The sequence below is a fragment of the Cyprinodon tularosa genome, unplaced genomic scaffold (genome assembly GCF_016077235.1).
Source record: "Cyprinodon tularosa strain WSP-4 unplaced genomic scaffold, ASM1607723v1 ctg1387, whole genome shotgun sequence".
Classification (NCBI taxonomy): domain Eukaryota; kingdom Metazoa; phylum Chordata; class Actinopteri; order Cyprinodontiformes; family Cyprinodontidae; genus Cyprinodon; species Cyprinodon tularosa.
Window position 1 is genome coordinate 24,265 of NW_024038207.1, and position 25,822 is coordinate 50,086.

At 52.4% G+C, this 25,822-nt stretch overlaps 1 protein-coding gene across 1 annotated transcript; it reads right to left on the reverse strand.

The window, feature by feature from the left end:
• Nucleotides 1-372: 372 nt before the first annotated feature.
• rint1 (RAD50 interactor 1) lies at nt 373-22,060 on the reverse strand. Its single transcript, XM_038278139.1, has 15 exons — nt 21,854-22,060; nt 21,489-21,614; nt 14,031-14,146; nt 12,672-12,845; nt 12,461-12,598; nt 6,096-6,255; nt 5,011-5,121; nt 4,701-4,926; nt 4,480-4,617; nt 4,182-4,276; nt 3,932-4,036; nt 3,638-3,858; nt 3,382-3,562; nt 3,173-3,291; nt 373-666 (listed from the first exon to the last, which is right to left on the reverse strand). Exons 1-15 carry the CDS (start codon nt 22,019-22,021, stop codon nt 471-473), a joined length of 2,274 nt encoding a protein of 757 aa, XP_038134067.1. The 5' UTR covers nt 22,022-22,060; the 3' UTR covers nt 373-470.
• Between the last annotated feature and the right edge of the window lie 3,762 nt (nt 22,061-25,822).

Sequence of the window (25,822 nt, forward strand, 5' to 3'; positions counted from 1 at the left end):
ATAAATGGGTATTGACTCTGGGTCTGACAGATCACCTCCACGTGTCACAAATAAAGGTTAATTAAAAGTTTAATGAGCTGTTAGGAAGGCGGCTCTGTTCTGTGGAACCTCCAGTGATGATGGTGGATCATCGTCTTCATCTGACTGTCAAAGCGTCTTTAATCAGAGGCAGCTGCGATCCTGACCTCTACAGGAGGTCCTCCAGCCTCTCCATCAATACGAGTCATTATTTTTCCTTTCAGATCAATTAAATATTGTGTAAATGTATTCACTTTCTTCATGAAAAGACTTCTTTCATAATTTAATTCCACTGACTAATTTCCAACAGTTTTATTGAAACAATACAAACATGGAATGAATGAAGACACCAACCACCAGGCTTATCTGGATTTATTAACTCTAGTTCTGCTGATGCTAGCAGCGCTTTGATCAGCCATCGGGGGAAATCTGACCCCCCATCCACAGACGCCTCACATTCCAGGCAGCGAAGCTTTGAGGTTGAGAAGAATCGACACGTCGGACGGCGACAAGCAGAAAACCCCAAACTCCCTTAGAGGAGACTCCGCTGAACCAGCGTTCTCCTCCTGCCCGGCCTGTTTGAGGTGCTCCTTCAGCAGGATGGCAGGGCCCACCCGGAGACACAGGATGATGCAGGCCTCCTTCACGCTGTGCAGAGACGGAAGGACAGGTGAAAAAAACTCACCACAAACCAACAGCAGATTTACACAAAGAGGCCATTTAAAAAAAAAACAACAACCCGTCATTCATGTAGATTTAACAATAGTCCAAAGTCAAAGTGAAACGACCAATCAGGGCAGTGCATGTTGCTGACATCACAGAGTCTATCTCTTTGTTAAACAGCGAGTGGATGAAGAGAGAAACGCAGCTGCTGGAGGAACTCCTGTCTGCGATATGGAGAGCAGTTGGCCCCGTTTACGGTAAGCCATTTCTGTATTTATTCATCCCATCATGTTTGTAACGAGTCTCTTCCATCTTTGTTCTAGATGAACGTGTTATCACGCACTCTACAGTGATATCACACTCAAATGATAGTGGTAGAGCTGGAACAAACAATTATCTTGCAAATTACTTAATCTGCTGATTATTTTCTCGATTAATCAATATTGCTTTACATACACACACACACATATACGTATATATATATATATATATATATATATATATATATATATATATATATATATATATATATATATATATATATATATATATATATATATATATATATATATACCGTAAATTCTCTAATATAGGCCCGGGCCTTTATTTCACTCAAGTGCATCGCGGTCCAGGCCTTTATTGGATAGAGGCCAGAATTAGAGACAGGCCTCTATTGCTATTTGAGCAAAACAGACTACCAGTGGAATGAATAAAAATGAGATTTTGTGTCTATTTGAACCTATAAAACATAGGTTCATTTATTGAAAAAGTACAGTTACCATGTCTCGCTTGGTTTGAAGTAAAAAAAAAAATAAAATCCTCCAATTCTGTTTAATTCTCCTCCTCAGTTTTTCTCCTCCTCTTCATCTCTCCCTTTATTCTCCTCATCACTCGCGCTCCTTCTGTTCTGCTGCGTGTCTGTTCTCTTCCTCGCGCAGACGGGCAGCAGTCAGGGCCTGTCGTCCAGCCGCGCAGGGCTGTGGTACTTGTATGTTACTACCACAAGTATAATGTTGAGGTATGCCCAGAAAAAACGTTTATAGCCCCGGCCTGTATTAGAGACCAGCCATTATTTACCTCCTCTGACAGCGAGACCGGCCATTATTACAGACCCGGCCGCTATTGGAATACAGGCCAATATTAGAGAATTTACGGTATATACATATATATACACTCACCGGCCACTTTATTAGGTACACCTGTCCAACTGCTCGTTAACACTTAATTTCTAAGCAGCCAATCACATGGCGGCAACTCAGTGCATTTAGGCATGTAGACATGGTCAAGACAATCTCCTGCAGTTCAAACCGAGCATCAGTATGGGGAAGAAAGGTGATTTGAGTGACTTTGAACGTGGCATGATTGTTGGTGCCAGAAGGGCTGGTCTGAGTATTTCAGAAACTGCTGATCTACTGGGATTTTCACGCACAACCATCTCTAGGGTTTACAGAGAATGGTCCGAAAAAGAAAAAACATCCAGTGAGCGGCAGTTCTGTGGGCGGAAATGCCTTGTTGATGCCAGAAGTCAGAGGAGAAAGGCCAGACTGGTTGGAGCTGATAGAAGGGCAACAGTGACTCAAATAACCACCCGTTACAACCAAGGTGGGCAGAAGAGCATCTCTGAACGCACAGTACGTCGAACTTTGAGGCAGATGGGCTACAGCAGCAGAAGACCACACCGGGTGCCACTCCTTTCAGCTAAGAACATGAAACTGAGGCTACAATTTGCACAAGCTCATCGAAATTGGACAATAGAAGATTGGAAAAACGTTGCCTGGTCTGATGAGTCTCGATTTCTGCTGCGACATTCGGATGGTAGGGTCAGAATTTGGCGTCTACAACATGAAAGCATGGATCCATCCTGCCTTGTATCAACGGTTCAGGCTGGTGGTGGTGGTGTCATGGTGTGGGGAATATTTTCTTGGCACTCTTTGGGCCCCTTGGTACCAATTGAGCATCGTTGCAACGCCACAGCCTACCTGAGTATTGTTGCTGACCATGTCCATCCCTTTATGACCACAATGTACCCAACTTCTGATGGCTACTTTCAGCAGGATAATGCGCCATGTCATAAAGCTGGAATCATCTCAGACTGGTTTCTTGAACATGACAATGAGTTCACTGTACTCAAATGGCCTCCACAGTCACCAGATCTCAATCCAATAGAGCATCTTTGGGATGTGGTGGAACGGGAGATTCGCATCATGGATGTGCAGCCGACAAATCTGCGGCAACTGTGTGATGCCATCATGTCAATATGGACCAAACTCCCTGAGGAATGCTTCCAGCACCTTGTTGAATCTATGCCACAAAGAATTGAGTCAGTTCTGAAGGCAAAAGGGGGTCCAACCCGTTACTAGCATGGGGTACTTAATAAAGTGTATATATATATATCAGAAAATATTTGGAGCAGTCATGATGACAATGACAGAGCCCTGATCTAAATCCTCCCCTCTGCAGACCGGGTCTCCAGCTGCTGTCCAACACTCACTGCTTAAAGAAGTTCTCGGGTCTCCGGCAGTAATGTCCAAACAGAGGGAACAGGTTCCTGGTCATGTCGAACTGGAGCTGGGCCGCCCCCCCATCGCTGAAGTGATTGGCTAGAATGACCTGCAGGTAGAGCAGAGACAGAATGATCCGTCTGGTAGCGGCGACGCTCGGCCCGGTCGCAGAGCGACAGAGAACAGGAACGTCTCGTACCTCCTGGTAGATGAAGGCGTCCAGTTTTTCAGCCAATCCCTGCCAAGCCAGCTGGAAGAGAGAGAGACTCAAGACCTGATGGAGGTTCAGCAGTCTGTCCCTCACACACAGCATCATGGGGCAGGCGGAGCTGGACAGGGACATGGTGGACTGGTCCTGTGGAGCTGGGATGGACAGCCATCTGGAACACAGTCACCATGGTTACCAACCTCTATGCAAATCAAACATTAAGGAGGCAGTGTCAAAGAGGACTCACCTCTCCTGGCAGTACGGCTGAGCCTTCTCAGAGGTCTCCCTCATCAGGAAGTGCAGCAGGCGTCCCAGCATGTCCCCCTTCAGGCGGTCCAGCAGGGACAGCAGCCCATCGAACAGAGAGCCCTCCATGGAAGCCAGGCGGCCGACTTCTGTCATTTCCAGGCTGCCCAGGACCTCCTGCTCCCCCAGAGAAATGGCCGCCTGCTGCAGCTGGAGGAAGAACTGCAGGAGAACGCCGTTGAGCTCCTATTGGTCGGTAACATGGGAGAACACGGCGATCGGGACACAGACTCACCACATTGTCTCCCCAGTCCCTCAGAATGGTGGAGATGTAGTTGACGGCATTGAGGATGGCGCAGTAGCGGAGCCCCAGAGGGCAGCGGGACTCTTCCTTCATCACCTGCAACATTCAGTCAGGGTCTAGTAGAACAGACCAAGGCTGCTCTGGGTTCTGCTGACCCAGATCCTCTGTTTGGACCTCTTTTACTTTTGATTTCTCATTTTTTTTCTTGCAGAAGATTTAGTTTTTTTCCCCTCGTTCTTACCTGAGTTAGTCGTATGCGGAAGTCGTCAACCAACTCCTTCTGTAGCCCAAAGAACCGGAGCTGTGCTGAAGGACTGGACAAGGCCCGGTAGCGTTCTGTAGTTGGGGAACCGAACATAAAGTCCGTTTGGAAACCGTTAAATGATTTAACTGCGAGAGCCTCGCCTCCAGCTAAGCTCACACTTATTGTGCCGCTGCCTGTCTAACTGCTGACATCTGGAACATAACCGGATCTTAGCTTTATCTTCTGGAGCAAAAACACTGAGGCATCATTACCTCGGCAACCAATGACGTCCCACCTGTGATCACCTGAAGGAGAGTCATGAACGTCTCCGCACACTCGGGCGCCTTCAGCTCATCCATATCACTGATGTCTTTATACTGGGACGTCCACGCCCCCTCGGCCGACAGCATGGCGTCCATCTTCTCCACCGCCACTGTCGATGAATGGAAACAACAGCGCTGCATCAGGCAGGATGTCCGCTTTGAGCGGAACAGGAGCAGCGGGCGGAGAACTCACTCTTCCGTTCCACAGCGAGCCACTTCTGCAGGAAGGCGTCCTCCAGCAGGATGTGCAGCAGGCCAGGCAGCGCGGCGGGGTACGAGTGACGGCCTCTCAGGTCTTTCTCAAACTGGAGCACCTCTTCCACCAGGTGGCAGAAGAGTCCGTCGTCATACAGCATCCGAGCCGCATCGCTGGCCACCTTCTCCTGGACCAGATGCACCAGGCCTCGACAGAGCTCCACCTGCAGCCGAACAGAACCAGCAGGTTGGAGCAGATGATAGCAGCATTAGAGCGACCAGAACCGCGGTCACTGAAGCTAACTTGCTTTAGCACTGATGGTTTTCCCAGCTCGGTCAAAGACGGGCTGAATCTTCTCCTCCATGAAGGCGGAGCTGCTCTCCATCCACTTCAGGACCTGAGTCAGGTACCACTCCGGCTGCAAGAAGGACAACCCATCTTTAGGAACAGAACTGCAGATCAGAGGCTCTCCCCTACCTTTTTTTCCCCCAGCAATAAAAAACAAACAAACATTTCTTTCATCCTAAAACTAAAACTTCAGCTACAGATTCACAGTTTGAGGTCAGATGGGTGGAGCAGTTAAACCCGTTTTACAGGAAGAAAGGATGTCAGGATTTCTACTCCCGATGAAGAGCTCAGAGAACCTGAACCCAGCAACCTAACACCCCAGACCCGACGCAGAGAACCCCATTTGAACAGGAAGCTAAAGGTTTAGCGGACCTAGCTAGATGAAGCTCCTCTCAGAACCAGCTAATAAAGAAAATAACCAGTTAATACAGATAATAACCAGCTAATACAAATAATAACCAGCTAATAACAATAATAAACACCTTAATAAAGATAATAACAAACTAGTAAAGATGATAACCAGCTATTAAAGATGACAACCAGCTAATACAGATAATAACTAGCTAATAACGATAATAAACACCTTAATAAAGATAATAACCAGCTAGTAAAGATAACAACCAGCTAATACAGATAATAACCAGCTAATACCGATAATAAACACCTTAATAAAGATAATAACCAGCTAATACAGATAATAACAGCTAATAACGATAATAACGATAATAACCAGCTAATAACGATAATAACCAGCTAATACAGATAATAACCAGCTAATAAAGATAATAACCAGCTAATACAGATAATAACCAGCTAATAACGATAATAAACACCTTAATAAAGATAATAACAAGCTAGTAAAGATGATAACCAGCTATTAAAGATAAACCAGCTAATACAGATAATAACCAGCTAATATAGATGATAACCAGCTAATAACGATAATAACCAGCTAATAAATATAATAACTATGTGACACTGATGACCTCCCCGCTATTGGTCGGTTGGCTTCATCTACATGCTGGCTGATGGGAGCAGAGGAACCTTGTGTATGGAGTTGGTTTGGCGGTTCCCGTAGAAATGGTACCGGAACCTCTTGGCGAGCGGCTGCAGCATGATCTGAACGGGCAGGCAGAGGGGCGGCGCCCCTGAAGGAGCAGAGGGTGGAGTCTGGGTGGAGGCGCTCTGGGATACGAGGTCGTCGCTGTGAAGAAAGGTTAAAGAAAGCAGCAGGTGGAGGAGGCTCCTGACAGCAGGGCAGAAAGAGACACGTCCTAATGAGGCTATTGGAGACATGGACGGATCAGTCTAATACCTGCAGAATAACTGACGTCTACCATTCAACCATTTCAGTTTATTCAATAAACTGGTTAATGGATTCAAAGATCATTTACAGGCAATAGTTCCTAAGCAAAGTAACCGTCAATAACAGACATGTTTGGTTGTGATCAAGGCCGTTTCTCAATATGCGTTCTTGAGGGTTCTCGTGTGCTTGTGTACTCGTGACACGTCATCAGCCTCAGCCCGAGTACCGTTCCAATTCTCGAGAACGGCAGATCAAGAACGCAGCAAATCCCCGGATGTTGTTCTCGCCCCGCCCTCTTTATCGAGCATGCATCAGAGCAGGCTTGTGCGTTCTTCAGACTGACCGCTTCCCCAGAATGCCCCGCGGCCGCAGCTTGATTCGAGACAGCGCTCACAGTGGTAAGTTAAACATTCCCTTTTCTGCTGCTGTTGTTCTTCAAAAGTACGTTTTGAAATCGTTTGAGGCAATAACATTATACATTGAAGCCTCCCTGTGTGGTCTGTTTACAGAGTAAGTGCGAAATTTAAAAAGTCCGACATTGAGTGGACCAGCAGACCTCCGAGGGTAACCGCAGCCAGGGCTAATGTTACCCCGTCTGTAGTGCACTTCTCTCGGTCTAGTTATGTGTGGACTACCGCTCGTTCTGATGGCGGTTTTTTGCTTTAATTCGGCCAAACGTCCATTTGTTTTGTGTTTATCTGACTGCCTTGTGTTGGATGTGATGACGTCACGAGTACGCTTCTGTTCCAATACACATACGTGCTCGCGTTCTCGTCAAGTCCGACCTTCCTGCGTTCTCGCCAAGAACGGACTTGACGAGAACGCGAGTACGTACTCGCGTTCTGAGAAACGGCCCAAGTCTGTGCTTCGGCCCAGAGGAAGATGGCTGACTGGACATTTGTCCAGGAGACGCTCACTAAAATTTGCTGCTAGAAAAGTGACAGACAGATGTTGGACCGCCTTTTTTTAACCCAGACTTCTAATGATGATGAGGCTTAGAGCTAACACCATCACGTCCTTTAAAGTCCAGCTCAGGGGCAGAATCAGTCAGAGTTTAGTCTCTAGCAGTGTCTGAATGTCCGCCCTAATCTCTATATAACGGTCACACCATTAAATATCAGCGTCTGAACGTCCAATGGAGGGAAAAGTAGTGGACTCCAAACTTCCCACAATGCACCTTGAAAAGTAGTGATCATCCATGGGCACTAGATGAGCAGATGTATCCCAGAATGCTTTTAAAGAGCTCTCCTCGCAAAGCATGATGGGTATTAATGTATAACAAAAGCGTACTGATGACATCACTACATTCAAAGCTAGTCTGGAGTTGCATTAAAACAAAAAAAATCACCATCAGAGTACTTCACACAAGCCTATGCTGAGAAAGGGCCGCTACAGACGGGCTAATGTTAGCCCTGGCTGCCGGAGATGGGCTAAAGTTAGCCCTGGCTGCCGCAGACGGGCTAAAGTTAGCCCTGGCTGCCGCAGACGGGCTAAAGTTAGCCCTGGCTGCCGCAGACGGGCTAAAGTTAGCCCTGGCCGCTGCAGACGGGCAAACGTTAGCCCTGGCTGCCGCAGACAGGCTAAAGTTAGCCCTGGCCGCTGCAGACAGGCTAATGTTAGCCCTGGCCGCTGCAGACGGGCAAACGTTAGCCCTGGCCGCTGCACAAGGGCAAACGTTAGCCCTGGCTGCCGCAGACGGGCTAAAGGTAGCCCTGGCTGCCGCAGACGGGCAAATGTTAGCCCTGGCCGCTGCTGACGGGCTAATGTTAGCCCTGGCCGCTGCCGACGGGCTATTGTTAGCCCTGGCCGCTGCAGACGGGCTAATGTTAGCCCTGGCTGCTGCAGACTGGCTATTGTTAGCCCTGGCCGCCGCAGACGGGCTAAAGTTAGCCCTGGCCGCTGCAGACGGGCTAATGTTAGCCCTGGCCGCTGCAGACGGGCTATTGTTAGCCCTGGCCGCTGCCGAAGGGCTATTGTTAGCCCTGGCCGCTGCCGACGGGCTATTGTTAGCCCTGGCCGCTGCAGACGGGCTAATGTTAGCCCTGGCTGCTGCAGACTGGCTATTGTTAGCCCTGGCCGCCGCAGACGGGCTAAAGTTAGCCCTGGCCGCTGCAGACGGGCTATCGTGAGCCCTGGCGGCTGCAGACGGGCTAACGTTAGCCCTGGCTGCCGCAGATGGGCTAACGTTAGCCCTGGCTGCCGCAGACAGCTAAAGTTAGCCCTGTCCCCTGCAGATGGGCTAAAGTTAGCCCTGGCCACTGCAGATGGGCTAACGTTAGCCCTGGCTGCCGCAGACAGGCTAACGTGAGCCCTGGCTGCCGCAGAGGGGCTAATGTTAGCCCTGGCCACTTCAGACGGGCTAATGTTAGCCCTGGCCGCTGCAGACGGGCTAATGTTAGCCCTGGCCGCTGCAGACGGGCTATTGTTAGCCCTGGCCGCTGCAGACGGGCTAAAGTTAGCCCTGGCCGCTGCAGACGGGCTAATGTTAGCCCTGGCCGCTGCAGACTGGCTATTGTTAGCCCTGGCTGCCGCAGATGGGCTAACGTTAGCCCTGGCTGAGCAGACGGGCTAAAGTTAGCCCTGGCCGCTGCAGACGGGCTAAAGTTAGCCCTGGCCGCTGCAGACGGGCTATTGTTAGCCCTGGCCGCTGCAGACGGGGTAATGTTAGCCCTGGCCGCTGCAGACGGGCTAACGTTAGGCCTGGCTGCCGCAGACGGGCTAACGTTAGCCCTGGCTGCCGCAGACAGCTAAAGTTAGCCCTGTCCCCTGCAGACGGGCTAAAGTTAGCCCTGGCCACTGCAGATGGGCTAACGTTAGCCCTGGCTGCCGCAGACAGGCTAAAGTTAGCCCTGGCCCCTGCAGACGGGCTAACGTTAGCCCTGGCTGAGCAGACGGGCTAAAGTTAGCCCTGGCCGCTGCAGACGGGCTAAAGTTAGCCCTGGCCGCTGCAGACGGGCCATTGTTAGCCCTGGCCGCTGCAGACGGGCTATTGTTAGCCCTGGCAGCTGCAGACGGGCTAATGTTAGCCCTGGCCGCTGCAGACTGGCTATTGTTAGCCCTGGCCGCTGCAGACGGGCTATTGTTAGCCCTGGCCGCTGCCGACGGGCTAATGTTAGCCCTGGCCGCTGCAGACTGGCTATTGTTAGCCCTGGCCGCCGCAGACGGGCTAAAGTTAGCCCTGGCCGCTGCAGACGGGCTATCGTGAGCCCTGGCGGCCGCAGACGGGCTAAAGTTAGCCCTGGCCCCTGCAGACGGGCTAACGTGAGCCCTGGCTGCCGCAGAGGGGCTAATGTTAGCCCTGGCCACTTCAGATGGGCTAATGTTAGCCCTGGCCGCTGCAGACGGGCTAAAGTTAGCCCTGGCCACTGCAGATGGGCTAACGTTAGCCCTGGCTGCCGCAGACAGGCTAAAGTTAGCCCTGGCCCCTGCAGACGGGCTAACGTTAGCCCTGGCTGAGCAGACGGGCTAAAGTTAGCCCTGGCCGCTGCAGACGGGCTAAAGTTAGCCCTGGCCGCTGCAGACGGGCTATTGTTAGCCCTGGCCGCTGCAGACGGGCTATTGTTAGCCCTGGCAGCTGCAAACGGGCTAATGTTAGCCCTGGCCGCTGCAGACTGGCTATTGTTAGCCCTGGCCGCTGCAGACGGGCTATTGTTAGCCCTGGCCGCTGCCGACGGGCTAATGTTAGCCCTGGCCGCTGCAGACTGGCTATTGTTAGCCCTGGCCGCCGCAGACGGGCTAAAGTTAGCCCTGGCCGCTGCAGACGGGCTATCGTGAGCCCTGGCGGCCGCAGACGGGCTAAAGTTAGCCCTGGCCCCTGCAGACGGGCTAACGTGAGCCCTGGCTGCCGCAGAGGGGCTAATGTTAGCCCTGGCCACTTCAGACGGGCTAATGTTAGCCCTGGCCGCTGCAGACGGGCTAATGTTAGCCCTGGCCGCTGCAGACGGGCTATTGTTAGCCCTGGCCGCTGCAGACGGGCTATTGTTAGCCCTGGCCGCTGCAGACGGGCTATTGGTAGCCCTGGCCGCTGCAGACGGGCTAACGTTAGCCCTGGCTGCCGCAGACAGCTAAAGTTAGCCCTGTCCCCTGCAGACGGGCTAAAGTTAGCCCTGGCCACTGCAGATGGGCTAACGTTAGCCCTGGCTGCCGCAGACAGGCTAAAGTTAGCCCTGGCCCCTGCACACGGGCTAACGTTAGCCCTGGCTGAGCAGACGGGCTAAAGTTAGCCCTGGCCGCTGCAGACGGGCTAAAGTTAGCCCTGGCCGCTGCAGACGGGCTATTGTTAGCCCTGGCCGCTGCAGACGGGCTAATGTTAGCCCTGGCCGCTGCAGACTGGCTATTGTTAGCCCTGGCCGCTGCAGACGGGGTATTGTTAGCCCTGGCCACTGCAGATGGGCTAACGTTAGCCCTGGCTGCCGCAGACAGGCTAAAGTTAGCCCTGGCCCCTGCAGACGGGCTAACGTTAGCCCTGGCTGAGCAGACGGGCTAAAGTTAGCCCTGGCCGCTGCAGACGGGCTAAAGTTAGCCCTGGCCACTGCAGATGGGCTAACGTTAGCCCTGGCTGCCGCAGACAGGCTAAAGTTAGCCCTGGCCCCTGCAGACGGGCTAACGTTAGCCCTGGCTGAGCAGACGGGCTAAAGTTAGCCCTGGCCGCTGCAGACGGGCTATTGTTAGCCCTGGCCGCTGCAGACGGGCTATTGTTAGCCCTGGCCGCTGCAGACGGGCTAATGTTAGCCCTGGCCGCTGCAGACTGGCTATTGTTAGCCCTGGCCGCTGCAGACGGGCTATTGTTAGCCCTGGCCGCTGCAGACGGGCTAATGTTAGCCCTGGCCGCTGCAGACTGGCTATTGTTAGCCCTGGCCGCCGCAGACGGGCTAAAGTTAGCCCTGGCCGCTGCAGACGGGCTATCGTGAGCCCTGGCGGCCGCAGACGGGCTAAAGTTAGCCCTGGCCCCTGCAGACGGGCTAACGTGAGCCCTGGCTGCCGCAGAGGGGCTAATGTTAGCCCTGGCCACTTCAGACGGGCTAATGTTAGCCCTGGCCGCTGCAGACGGGCTAATGTTAGCCCTGGCCGCTGCAGACGGGCTATTGTTAGCCCTGGCCGCTGCAGACGGGCTTTTGTTAGCCCTGGCCTCTGCAGACGGGCTATTGTTAGCCCTGGCCGCTGCAGACGGGCTATTGTTAGCCCTGGCCTCTGCAGACGGGCTATTGTTAGCCCTGGCCGCTGCAGACGGGCTATTGTTAGCCCTGGCCGCCGCAGACGGGCTAAAGTTAGCCCTGGCCCCTGCAGACGGGCTAAAGTTAGCCCTGGCCGCTGCAGACGGGCTATCGTGAGCCCTGGCGGCCGCAGACGGGCTAAAGTTAGCCCTGGCCCCTGCAGACGGGCTAACGTTAGCCCTGGCTGCCGCAGATGGGCTAACGTTAGCCCTGGCTGAGCAGACGGGCTAAAGTTAGCCCTGGCCGCTGCAGAAGGGCTAAAGTTAGCCCTGGCTGCCGCAGACGGGCTAACGTTAGCCCTGGCTGCTGCAGACGGTCTAACGTTAGCCCTGGCTGCCGCAGACTGGCTAACGTTAGCCCTGGCCGCTGCAGACGGGCCCACTGGAGGTTCCACAGAACAGAGCCGCCTTCCTAACAGCTCTTTAGTTTTTTACAAAAAAATTACTTTAAACGACCTCAACGGGCGTGTTTACCTTTAGTCATGTACAAAAAGCTATTAAATTAGTTTGTTTTTGGTGTTTTTTTGAATCGCATGGTGCTCCCGTTCTCCCCGAGTCCAGACTGTCCTGGGTTCTTGTTAAGAACAACCTTGGCGAGGACACGAGTCCGTACTCGCGTTTTTATGAATAGAGAAACGGCCTTAGTTTCACTTCCCAAAATGAACACTTCTACACATGTTCAGACGTCTGCATCCCCTCCAGGTTCCAAATAGCGCCCTTGCATTGTATTAAAACCCGCTTAATACATGCTGAGCCGATCATTGTCTCCCCCTAGCTAACCATAGCCCTGCTATGGTTAGCAGCTTTTCTGTGTCTGCAGCTCTTTAAACTCTTCTCTCTGATGGCAGCAGATAGGAGATATTCCTGGATCTGCAGAGGATGAAAGGATACGAGGTCTGCAGAGCGAGCAGCTGCAGCAGCAGCCCCTCCAACTGGCCGCCCAGATCCAGGGAGTTAGCAGGGGGGGTCACTGGCTGGCTGGGTGTGATGATGGGCCACTGAAGTTGAGTCAACACTTTCTCAAAATCACTGCAAACAGGTGGAAGGAGGATGAGTGGGTGAACTCTGATAGGCACAGGACGGCGCTCTGAGGGACATTCACCTGCTCAGGCGGTCCTTGATGATATTGTGCCAGAAGCACAGAGTTTTCCTCAGGAAGTGTCGCAGATGGGAACACTGGGAGCTGTTCAGCCTGCAGTCCAGAGCCGCCATGCTCTCCACTCCCTTTATGGCGTCCCACACGCTGTTGATCATCAGAGACTGCTGGACGGCAGCGCTGCGGACACGACACAGAAGGCGGAGCTTAGAAAGCTCAACAGAACTGCAACACAGAAGTACAACATTCCCGGAGCCTAAATAAACCGATTTAAATTAATTTCATTTAACCAGAGGAGGAAAGGAGCCGAGCAGAACCCGTCTGACAACACGAAGAAGGCTAAGAGGGTTTCCATTTTAGTTTTTTTTAAGTCGGCCATGTTCTGACCAGAAGCTTTATGATGCTGTAGCTACCAGATCTGCTCTGGTTCTGCTTCATGCCACTGACGTTACGCTACATGATTGGCTGAACGTTGCCACATGACGTAAAAGGTGGTTGCCCAGACAACGATAATAACATCACGCAGCGTCCGTTAGCAAGTCTAATGACCGATTAAGTTTTACCTGATCGAGGACAAAACTGAAAAAAATATTTTTCTGATGAACAAATTAACTGTTAGACCTTGATATAAAGAGCTGGGTAGCGCTGTGACTAGCTGAAGCTAACAGGTTAGCATCTGTTAGCTCGCTCTGTTAGCCTTATTAAGCTACGCTACTTTTAACTTTTAACAACCATTTGTTTTCTAGCAGTAGGAAAACTGTTTTGTCTAAAATCTCTACAAATTAAGATGCTCCATTTGTCCTCCTCTGACCTCAGATCTTAATAAAATAAACTGAGACTTTTTTTGTATCCTTGTTAAATAGCAGAGCTCAGTCTGTTTTAGGCTAACAATGATTGTTTTCTACTTTCGAATATAGAAAACATTCTTTCATAGCAAATATAGAGAATAATATGTTCAGACTCCAGAAAAGATTTGATCCTTAAGAAATGGGTGCGATACAGTTTGTCCGAGTGGAGCTGCCATATGATGTCATAAGAAAGGGCGGGGCCCCGAGCAGATCTGGACCCTCACAGGAGGGATTACATTCAAGCCAACACTGGTCCTGGTCCAAAAATCGAGGTCCACTTTCTGAGGCGGACCAGAGGAGAGCAGAACTTCTCCAAAGAGACCCGGATCCTCAGCTCAGGGGTCGACATTAAGGAAGAGGCTGGGTGGAAATGGGCTCCGTGGGAGCAAGCAGAACTGACCCGCTTCTCATCAACACAAAGCAGGTTGATCCTCTGGGGATATATTTTTTGGATTATTGGGAAAAAACTGGTTTGTTTGTGTTCTTCTCCTGAACCATCCCTCCCAGGCCACCATACCTCACTTCCTCGATGTGCTGAAGGCACTTCAGGTATTTCATGGACCTCTCTATGAAGTCCACATGGTCGCACGTCTGTCCGAAATCATCCATCCACCGATCAGAGCCCTGCAGGTGCTGGAGACAGAAAGCATCAGAGCATCAGAACCAACGTCTGTTTCTGGAGGAAAGTGGAAGAGATGCAGAAGAAGAGAAAATGCAGCAAAGCAGGAAGAAAATCAGCAGAAAAATAAAGATTAAAACTGTGAAACTGAACCCATCCAAACTAAAGACCAGGGAGACTAGATCCCTGCAGGAGACCAACTCAGGGGCCAGGGGGGGGGGTTACCATTAGGCAATACCCCAGGCAGGTGCCTAGGGCCCCAAGTTCCTGGGGGCCCCATAAAACTCTGTTCCTTATTTGTGCGCATTTATTATGTTTTTGATAAAAATCCTTTGGCTAAAATGTCATCAGACACTGATAATATTAAGTGTGTCTCAGCCCCCCCCCCCCCCCCCCCCCCCAGTGTCCACCATATTGGATCAGCCAACTTAGCGCTTTAGTCGCTATATTTAGCCACTTTTCAGACCCCTCTAGAACTTTGGTTTCTAAAAAGCTCCTAGCGCCAAATCTAGAGACTTTTTTCTGCTACTGGAGACTTTGGAGACAACATCTAAAAGCAGCGAACTCTGCTCTCCAGAGCCAGTAGATTGGTAACCCCGCCTCCTGCTCTCCTCTATCTTGTCTGCTGTCATGATTCATGCAGCTATTATTTCATCCAAATGAAAAATGGAGAACAGAGAAGCAGATCATGGCTTGTCTACAGTGAAAAGAAGGACTGGGTTATTTACTTTGGCCTTTTTGGAAACACAGGAAGGAGCAATCAGCTAAGTGAGCTTAGTGCTTGGAAACAATCTTTCATTCCTTTAGAGACAGCATGAAAAGTCAGCTGAGTACAAAACATAGAGAGGAAAACAAGAACAAGAGAGGGACAAGAAGAGAGGGACACAACCTAGAACAGATAATGGATGTCTATTCTATTAACATTTCTCTATCTGTAGAAGGGGGCTGTTTAATGAGTTGTCTTCTCAGTTCAGAGGGGCCCTGCCTGTCTTTCCGCCTCCATCTTTCCGCTGCAGACCTCCTACCCGCTGCAGACCTCCTACCCGCTGCAGACCTCCTACCCGCTGCAGACCTCCTACCCGCTGCAGACCTCCTACCCGCTGCAGACCTCCTGCCCGCTGCAGACCTCCCGCTGCAGACCTCCTACCCGCTGCAGTCCTCCTACCTGCTGCAGACCTCCTGCCTGCTGCAGACCTCCTACCTGCTGCAGACCTCCTACCTGCTGCAGACCTCCTACCTGCTGCAGACCTCCTACCCGCTGCAGACCTCAGCCCTCCTACCTGCTGCAGACCTCCTACCCGCTGCAGACCTCCTACCTGCTGCAGACCTCCTACCCGCTGCAGACCTCCTGTCTGCTTCAGACCTCCTACCTGCTGCAGCTTCCTACCTGCTGCAGCCTCCTACCTGCTGCAGACCTCCTACCCGCTGCAGACCTCAGCCCTCCTACCTGCTGCAGACCTCCTGCCTGCTGCAGACCTCCTGCCTGCTGCAGACCTCCTGCCTGCTGCAGACCTCCTGCCTGCTGCAGACCTCCTGCCTGCTGCAGACCTCCTGCCTGCTGCAGACCTCCTGCCTGCTGCAGACCTCCTACCCACTGCAGCTTCCTACCTGCTGCAGCCTCCTACCTGCTGCAGACCTCCTACCCGCTGCAGACCTCCTACCTGCTGCAGACCTCCTACCCGCTGCAGACCTCCTACCCGCTGCAGACCTCAGCCTTCCTACCTGCTGCAGCCTCCTACCTGCTGCAGACCTCCTACCCGCTGCAGACCTCAGCCCTCCTACCTGCTGCAGACCTCCTGCCTGCTGCAGACCTCCTACCCACTGCAGCTTCCTACCTGCTGCAGCCTCCTACCTGCTGCAGCCTCCTACCTGCTGCAGACCTCCTACCCGCTGCAGACCTCCTACCCGCTGCAGACCTCAGCCCTTCTACCTGCTGCAGACCTCCTACCCGCTGCAGACCTCCTGCCTGCTTCAGACCTCCTACCTGCTGCAGCTTCCTACCTGCTGCAGCCTCCTACCCACTGCAGCTTCCTACCTGCTGCAGCCTCCTACCTGCTGCAGACCTCCTACCTGCTGCAGCCTCCTACCTGCTGCAGACCTCCTACCTGCTGCAGGCCTCCTACCTGCTGCAGACCTCCCTCCTGCTGCAGACCTCCTACCCGGTGCAGACCTCAGCCCTCCTACCTGCTGCAGACCTCCTACCTGCTGCAGACCTCTTACCCGCTGCAGACCTCAGCCTTCCTACCTGCTGCAGACCTCCTGCCTATTGCAGGCCTCCTACCTGCTGCAGACCTCCTACCCGCTGCAGACCTCCTACCTGCTGCAGACCCCTACCCGCTGCAGACCTCCTGCCTGCTTCAGATCTCCTACCTGCTGCAGACCTCCTACCTGCTGCAGACCTCCTACCTGCTGCAGACCTCCTACCTGCTGCAGACCTCCTACCCGCTGCAGACCTCCTACCCGCTGCAGACCTCAGCCCTCCTACCTGCTGCAGACCTCCTACCCGCTGCAGACCTCCTGCCTGCTTCAGACCTCCTACCTGCTGCAGCTTCCTACCTGCTGCAGCCTCCTACCCACTGCAGCTTCCTACCTGCTGCAGCCTCCTACCTGCTGCAGACCTCCTACCTGCTGCAGCCTCCTACCTGCTGCAGACCTCCTACCTGCTGCAGGCCTCCTACCTGCTGCAGACCTCCCTCCTGCTGCAGACCTCCTACCCGGTGCAGACCTCAGCCCTCCTACCTGCTGCAGACCTCCTACCTGCTGCAGACCTCTTACCCGCTGCAGACCTCAGCCTTCCTACCTGCTGCAGACCTCCTGCCTATTGCAGGCCTCCTACCTGCTGCAGACCTCCTACCCGCTGCAGACCTCCTACCTGCTGCAGACCCCTACCCGCTGCAGACCTCCTGCCTGCTTCAGATCTCCTACCTGCTGCAGACCTCCTACCTGCTGCAGACCTCCTACCTGCTGCAAACCTCCTACCCGCTGCAGACCTCAGCCCTCCTACCTGCTGCAGACCTCCTGCCTATTGCAGACCTCCTACCTGCTGCAGACCTCCTACCCGCTGCAGACCTCCTACCTGCTGCAGACCTCCTACCTGCTGCAGACCTCCTACCCGCTGCAGACCTCCTACCTGCTGCAGACCTCCTACCCGCTGCAGACCTCAGCCTTCCTACCTGCTGCAGACCTCCTGCCTGCTGCAGACCTCCTACCTGCTGCAGACCTCCTACCTGCTGCAGACCTCCTACCTGCTGCAGACCTCCTACCCGCTGCAGACCTCAGCCCTCCTACCTGCTGCAGACCTCCTACCCGCTGCAGACCTCCTACCTGCTGCAGACCTCCTACCCGCTGCAGACCTCCTGCCTGCTTCAGACCTCCTACCTGCTGCAGCTTCCTACCTGCTGCAGCCTCCTACCTGCTGCAGACCTCCTACCCGCTGCAGACCTCAGCCCTCCTACCTGCTGCAGACCTCCTGCCTGCTGCAGACCTCCTACCCACTGCAGCTTCCTACCTGCTGCAGCCTCCTACCTGCTGCAGACCTCCTACCCGCTGCAGACCTCCTACCTGCTGCAGACCTCCTACCCGCTGCAGACCTCCTACCCGCTGCAGACCTCAGCCTTCCTACCTGCTGCAGCCTCCTACCTGCTGCAGACCTCCTACCCGCTGCAGACCTCAGCCCTCCTACCTGCTGCAGACCTCCTGCCTGCTGCAGACCTCCTACCCACTGCAGCTTCCTACCTGCTGCAGACCTCAGCCCTTCTACCTGCTGCAGACCTCCTGCCTGCTGCAGACCTCCTACCCACTGCAGCCTCCTACCCGCTGCAGACCTCAGCCCTTCTACCTGCTGCAGACCTCCTACCCGCTGCAGACCTCAGCCCTTCTACCCGCTGCAGACCTCCTACCCGCTGCAGACCTCAGCCCTTCTACCTGCTGCAGACCTCCTACCCGCTGCAGACCTCCTGCCTGCTTCAGACCTCCTACCTGCTGCAGCTTCCTACCTGCTGCAGCCTCCTACCCGCTGCAGACCTCCTACCCGCTGCAGACCTCAGCCCTCCTACCTGCTGCAGACCTCCTACCCGCTGCAGACCTCCTGCCTGCTTCAGACCTCCTACCTGCTGCAGCTTCCTACCTGCTGCAGCCTCCTACCTGCTTCAGACCTCCTACCCGCTGCAGACCTCAGCCCTCCTACCTGCTGCAGACCTCCTACCCGCTGCAGACCTCCTGCCTGCTTCAGACCTCCTACCTGCTGCAGCTTCCTACCTGCTGCAGCCTCCTACCTGCTGCAGACCTCCTACCCGCTGCAGACCTCAGCCTTCCTACCTGCTGCAGACCTCCTGCCTGCTGCAGACCTCCTGCCTGCTGCAGACCTCCTACCTGCTGCAGCCTCCTACCTGCTGCAGACCTACTACCCGCTGCAGACCTCAGCCTTCCTACCTGCTGCAGACCTCCTGCCTGCTGCAGACCTCCTACCTGCTGCAGACCTCCTACCTGCTGCAGACCTCCTACCCGCTGCAGACCTCAGCCCTCCTACCTGCTGCAGACCTCCTACCCGCTGCAGACCTCCTGCCTGCTTCAGACCTCCTACCTGCTGCAGCTTCCTACCTGCTGCAGCCTCCTACCTGCTTCAGACCTCCTACCCGCTGCAGACCTCAGCCCTCCTACCTGCTGCAGACCTCCTACCCGCTGCAGACCTCCTACCTGCTGCAGACCTCCTACCCGCTGCAGACCTCCTGCCTGCTTCAGACCTCCTACCTGCTGCAGCTTCCTACCTGCTGCAGCCTCCTACCTGCTGCAGACCTCCTACCCGCTGCAGACCTCAGCCCTCCTACCTGCTGCAGACCTCCTACCTGCTGCAGACCTCCTGCCTGCTGCAGACCTCCTACCCACTGCAGCTTCCTACCTGCTGCAGCCTCCTACCTGCTGCAGACCTCCTACCTGCTGCAGCCTCCTACCTGCTGCAGACCTCCTACCTGCTGCAGGCCTCCTACCTGCTGCAGACCTCCCTCCTGCTGCAGACCTCCTACCCGGTGCAGACCTCAGCCCTCCTACCTGCTGCAGACCTCCTACCTGCTGCAGACCTCCTACCCGCTGCAGACCTCAGCCTTCCTACCTGCTGCAGACCTCCTGCCTATTGCAGACCTCCTACCTGCTGCAGACCTCCTACCCGCTGCAGACCTCCTACCTGCTGCAGACCCCTACCCGCTGCAGACCTCCTGCCTGCTTCAGACCTCCTACCTGCTGCAGACCTCCTACCTGCTGCAGACCTCCTACCTGCTGCAGACCTCAGCCCTCCTACCTGCTGCAGACCTCCTGCCTGCTTCAGACCTCCTACCTGCTGCAGACCTCCTACCTGCTGCAGACCTCCTACCCGCTGCAGACCTCAGCCCTCCTACCTGCTGCAGACCTCCTGCCTATTGCAGACCTCCTACCTGCTGCAGACCTCCTACCCGCTGCAGACCTCCTACCCGCTGCAGACCTCCTACCTGCTGCAGACCTCCTACCCGCTGCAGACCTCCTACCTGCTGCAGCCTCCTACCTGCTGCAGACCTCCTACCTGCTGCAGACCTCCTACCCGCTGCAGACCTCAGCCTTCCTACCTGCTGCAGACCTCCTGCCTGCTGCAGACCTCCTACCTGCTGCAGACCTCCTACCTGCTGCAGACCTCCTACCCGCTGCAGACCTCAGCCCTCCTACCTGCTGCAGACCTCCTACCCGCTGCAGACCTCCTACCTGCTGCAGACCTCCTACCCGCTGCAGACCTCCTGCCTGCTTCAGACCTCCTACCTGCTGCAGCTTCCTACCTGCTGCAGCCTCCTACCTGCTGCAGACCTCCTACCCGCTGCAGACCTCAGCCCTCCTACCTGCTGCAGACCTCCTGCCTGCTGCAGACCTCCTACCCACTGCAGCTTCCTACCTGCTGCAGCCTCCTACCTGCTGCAGCCTCCTACCTGCTGCAGACCTCCTACCCGCTGCAGACCTCAGCCCTTCTACCTGCTGCAGACCTCCTGCCTGCTGCAGACCTCCTACCTGCTGCAGACCTCCTACCTGCTGCAGACCTCCTACCCGCTGCAGACCTCAGCCCTCCTACCTGCTGCAGACCTCCTACCCGCTGCAGACCTCCTACCCGCTGCAGACCTCCTACCTGCTGCAGACCTCCTACCTGCTGCAGACCTCCTACCCGCTGCAGACCTCAGCCCTCCTACCTGCTGCAGACCTCCTACCCGCTGCAGACCTCAGCCCTCCTACCTGCTGCAGACCTCCTGCCTGCTGCAGACCTCCTACCCACTGCAGCTTCCTACCTGCTGCAGCCTCCTACCTGCTGCAGCCTCCTACCTGCTGCAGACCTCCTACCCGCTGCAGACCTCAGCCCTTCTACCTGCTGCAGACCTCCTGCCTGCTGCAGACCTCCTACCTGCTGCAGACCTCCTACCTGCTGCAGACCTCCTACCCGCTGCAGACCTCAGCCCTCCTACCTGCTGCAGACCTCCTACCTGCTGCAGACCTCCTACCCGCTGCAGACCTCCTGCCTGCTTCAGACCTCCTACCTGCTGCAGCTTCCTACCTGCTGCAGCCTCCTACCTGCTGCAGACCTCCTACCCGCTGCAGACCTCAGCCCTCCTACCTGCTGCAGACCTCCTACCCGCTGCAGACCTCCTGCCTGCTTCAGACCTCCTACCTGCTGCAGCTTCCTACCTGCTGCAGCCTCCTACCCGCTGCAGACCTCCTACCCGCTGCAGACCTCAGCCCTCCTACCTGCTGCAGACCTCCTACCCGCTGCAGACCTCCTGCCTGCTTCAGACCTCCTACCTGCTGCAGCTTCCTACCTGCTGCAGCCTCCTACCTGCTTCAGACCTCCTACCCGCTTCAGACCTCCTACCCGCTGCAGACCTCAGCCCTCCTACCTGCTGCAGACCTCCTACCCGCTTCAGACCTCCTACCCGCTGCAGACCTCAGCCCTCCTACCTGCTGCAGACCTCCTACCCGCTGCAGACCTCCTGCCTGCTTCAGACCTCCTACCTGCTTCAGACCTCCTACCCGCTTCAGACCTCCTACCCGCTGCAGACCTCAGCCCTCCTACCTGCTGCAGACCTCCTACCTGCTGCAGCCTCCTACCTGCTTCAGACCTCCTACCCGCTGCAGACCTCAGCCCTCCTACCTGCTGCAGACCTCCTACCCGCTGCAGACCTCCTGCCTGCTTCAGACCTCCTACCTGCTGCAGCTTCCTACCTGCTGCAGCCTCCTACCTGCTGCAGACCTCCTACCCGCTGCAGACCTCAGCCTTCCTACCTGCTGCAGACCTCCTGCCTGCTGCAGACCTCCTGCCTGCTGCAGACCTCCTACCTGCTGCAGACCTCCTACCTGCTGCAGCTGCTCGGAGACCCGCTGCTCGCGCTGCAGCAGCTCCTCCAGGGAGCTGCGGACCTCCTCTGCAGCGGAGAGAGCCGCTGAAACTTTAGGAGGTCCAGAGCTGCTGCCACTCAGAACCTGAAGGAAAAACACAGATAAATATTATTCTGTTCAACAGAGAAATTGGTTTTTAAATAAAAAACTTGTAACATAATTTACCATAATCTCAGTACAGATTAGTGGGATTATTCAGTGATTGGGGTTAAAATGAGCAGATCTAACTGAAGCAGAGTCATTCATTTAACAGTTAATCCCATAATAATCTGTCAGAGGAAGTTTATGGAGTTATTTTCCAGCTTGTGGAGGATTTTCCTAACCTGCTCCTCCAGAGCTCTGCTTTCCTGTCGGACCTCCTCCAGCAGCCTGCAAACATCCCGCCATGATTTCAGATCTTCCTCCAGAAAGTCCTGCTCCTGTCCTCCATCATCAGCTCCTCCATCAGCTGCCATCACAACCTCGCTCTGTTTGCTCCTCACTGAAGCCATCTCCGCTCACAAACACCGCGGTGACGTGTTCAATCCGGGGCGGAGTCCGGAATAAGGAGCAGGTAGCGCCCCCAGCGGCTCGGCGGGAAATGGCAGGAAGTAAAAGACCTTTTTCTGTTGGTTTTCTAAACTTTCCTTTAATAATCCGAGTTGACAAATAAAAGCATCTCATTCTAATGAGAGATCTACTTTGGCAGACAGAGGATACAGCTTTAACATGAGTGCAGGAATGTTGCACTGATGTGAAATAAATGAGCTGTGGGCCAAGTTCTTAGAATAAGGTTTTCCTTTTTTATTCACTGAAAATATGCAGCAAACGTAGTCGAGATTTATTTTAAATATATATTACATTTAACCCTTTAAATGGGACTCAGTGAAATACTGTGAAAATCTAAATTTCCAGCAAAGAGCTGCGTTGTCCTTTTTATTTGATCATTAATAGAGGAGACGTTTTAACCACTTTGCCATTTTTATTCCATAGTTCATGTTAAATGACAAACAATTTTGTGTAAAATATCAATTCTTCCTCCAAAAGCTGAATTTACCAGATTAGTTAATGCCTTGCAAAAACAATTTATTGATCAGATTAAACATATAATAACATATTATATAACCCCCACAACTACCCACTTATCTATTAATAGAACAGCAATCATTGACCAAAAATTCAATAAACACATAATTAAGAACTGCCTAAAAATAAAACTTTATTCACTGGGAAATCTAATAAACTATAAAACTCACTTTAAAATTATAAATGTAATTTACCCCTCATAAGAACTACTATTATAGAATGAGAGGCTCATTCTAAAAAAGTGATAAACGCTAAACCATGTCTTCTATGAATAAAATCAAACCAAAACATTTTGGAATCGCTTAGAAAGATGGATCAAAATAAAAATAACCCTTCCTGAATCTATCTATAGAGATATGGGAACTTTACGAATAATGTTGAAAAACAAAACAATAGAACTCTGTTGTAATCTAATTTTGGGTTTAGCAAAATTCTTTAATTATAAACAAAGATTGTTGAGATCATCCTCAGTCTTTAATGTTTTTTTTTTTTAAAGCAAGTTATATTTAAAATCTCTTAAATGTATGGAATCATAGGAATATCTGACAGATGGGATCACCCACCAATGTTCATCAATCCTAACATGAATCCCCTTGTTGCTCTGTTAATTACTGTTCTATTATCATTATTTATTTATTCTTTTTTTTTTTTTTGGTTTGTTTTTGTACCTTATCAATGTTGCTTGTATTTCCATTTGAAATCTGCCTCTACTCTGCTTTCCACAGATTTGTATTGTTGCTGTTCCCTTGCTTTTTGTACTTACATTTTTAAATTGAAACACTTTGTTTCATAAGTAAGTATTTTACGTTCATTTAAAGAAAAAAAGATCTATTCCATATTTCCAGCATAACTTTATTACACAGGTCTACATCCAACAGCCTTACACCTCCAGCAGAGCTACTGCACAGTCCCTGAACCCTGTTGCATGCTGGGTATTGGTGTTCTAGAGTTCTGTGCTCATAATATCACAAGACTTTTATTGGAATATGATATTAAAATATGTATATTTTCATGGAAAAATTAAGGGCAATGTAATACAAAAAAAAAAGCCCACTTGTCCTAATATATTAAGAAAAATAATACTTCATCATAGTGCTTCTATGAGAAATCCATGAAAAACACCCACAGAGTGAAAGACACATTGTTTTGTTACATCATAGGTCTCTTACAGTTGTTAGTTTTTTAGTTTAGCTTATTAACTTTTTATCTTTTCAATGATCTTTTTTCTTACGTTTTTCTTAAAGGTATAGAGGATGATCTGTTATTTCGAGGTGGATCATCTAAATAAGTGGTCCTCCTAACTGTCAATCATTCTGGTGATGTGTTTACATGGTCGTCCCGTGAACTATCTTTTTCTGCGCTCTTTCAGGCGTATATCTGTGGTCTCACCAAGATTCTTTGAAAATAGCTGAAGGTCAGAAGAGAAAAAGTGTCTATGAACTGCAGGAGAAGAAAATAAAGGCCTTAGAGGCAGATATATCCCAGAATGCTTTGCATGGAGAGCTCTCCTCGCAAAGCATTATGGGATTTGCTGTCACAGCGGCCCGCTGTCGCTATAGGCTGTCGCTACCCAACAGCGGCAACTAATAAGAAAGATGGTGCAGGCACCGCGCGGTTAGAAGAGGAGTTACGTGACCAACGGAGCAAAAACGGGTGATCATCTGTCTGAACGGTCAGTTAACTGAGTTCACTATATAGTCCCCGCTCTATATAGTGATGGAGGGATTTAGGGGTTAAGGCGGACGGTCAGACACAGTAAGCTTGTATGAGTGACTTGTGCACGCACTAGCATGCGTTAAATAGGCGTTCTGTCAGTGGCAGTCCTGATTGTTGGGATCTGGAGGCTTGTCTAACTTTCTCCACCAGAGAGCGCCTGAGATCTTCCTCCTGAGGGCATGAGCTGACTTTGACACACCTGTTTTCCATCTGCTCATCATGAGCCCTTCATAAGGAGGAGGAGGCTGACACTTCCCTGCCAGAGTGTTTGCCAGTAATGGTACCAGCAAAAGCTGAGCCAGCTTCTCTGATCTGTTATCTGATTTTTGTGAACAAGTCTGACCCTGTGTTTTTCTGCCTCCCAGATCCTGACTTACCTGGATATCTGCCTAAACCTGGAGAAAGCAATCGCTTCCTGGAACCTGCCTGTCTGCCCTCCGCCTCAGCCTCTGTCTCAGTCTCTGCCCTCAGCACTCAGCCTGCTGACCAGCCTCTGGACCCAAAAGGTCCCCCCCCCCCCCCGCTGATAGAGAGGATCCAGTTTCCTGGATCCTCTCTAACAGTTCTGTCCTCCTCTAGTGCTTCCCTCCCGTGACCAGTCTGCTGAGCCAAGATCCAGTTCACATTTCTCTGTAAACTTGTAAATAAACCATTTAACTTTTTCCCTGTCTGAAGAGTGTTTCTGCATGAGGGTTAGACGCCTAGACCCCAACATGACATAACACTCTGGCCAACAATCTAACCACGCGGATTCACTCAATAGGACCTTGAAGCAGCTGCATGTCCTCCTTCAGAGCCATGACTCCGCCCTACAAGAGCTAAGTGAACGCCAAGCTGAGTCTAACCGCACCCTGCAAGAAATCACTGGTTTTCTTCAAAAGCCCAACTCACAGGCCGCTACACCTGCGGCTGAAGCCGTTCTACTTCCGGTTCAGGATCCCAACCCACCTCTCAGGTCAGAAAACTTACTCCACCCTTCATTTTCTGAATTCCGCCCATCCCTCCCAGAGAGATTCTCTGGTGAACCGAGTAAGTTCAAGGGATTTCTGTTACAATGTTCAATAATTTTTAATCATTCTCCTCAGAGCTTTTCTCAGGATGGAGGAAGGATTTCTTTTACTCTGTCACTCTGTCTGGTAAAGCCTTGGAGTGGGCGGAAGCCAAGCTCTCATCCAAGGCTGAGTATGGTTGTACTTATGGTGATTTCATAAAGGAATTTAAGCAAGCCTTCAACCAAGATACAGATAAACTGCAGAATCCCGTGGATTGCTAGAATTAAAGCAAGGAAATAGATCAGTGGCTGATTTTGCTATTGATTTCCGGATTAAAGCGGCAGCTTCCGGTTGGGGAGAAGCGGCGCTTAAGAGTGCTTATTTTCACTCCCTAGATGAGTCAATTAAAGACGAGTTGGCGACTTTAGATTAACCGAATTCCTTGGAGGATCTGATAAGACTGACTATCCGCTTAGATAACAGGCTGCAAGCCAGATCCGTAGCCAGATCCAAGAGCCG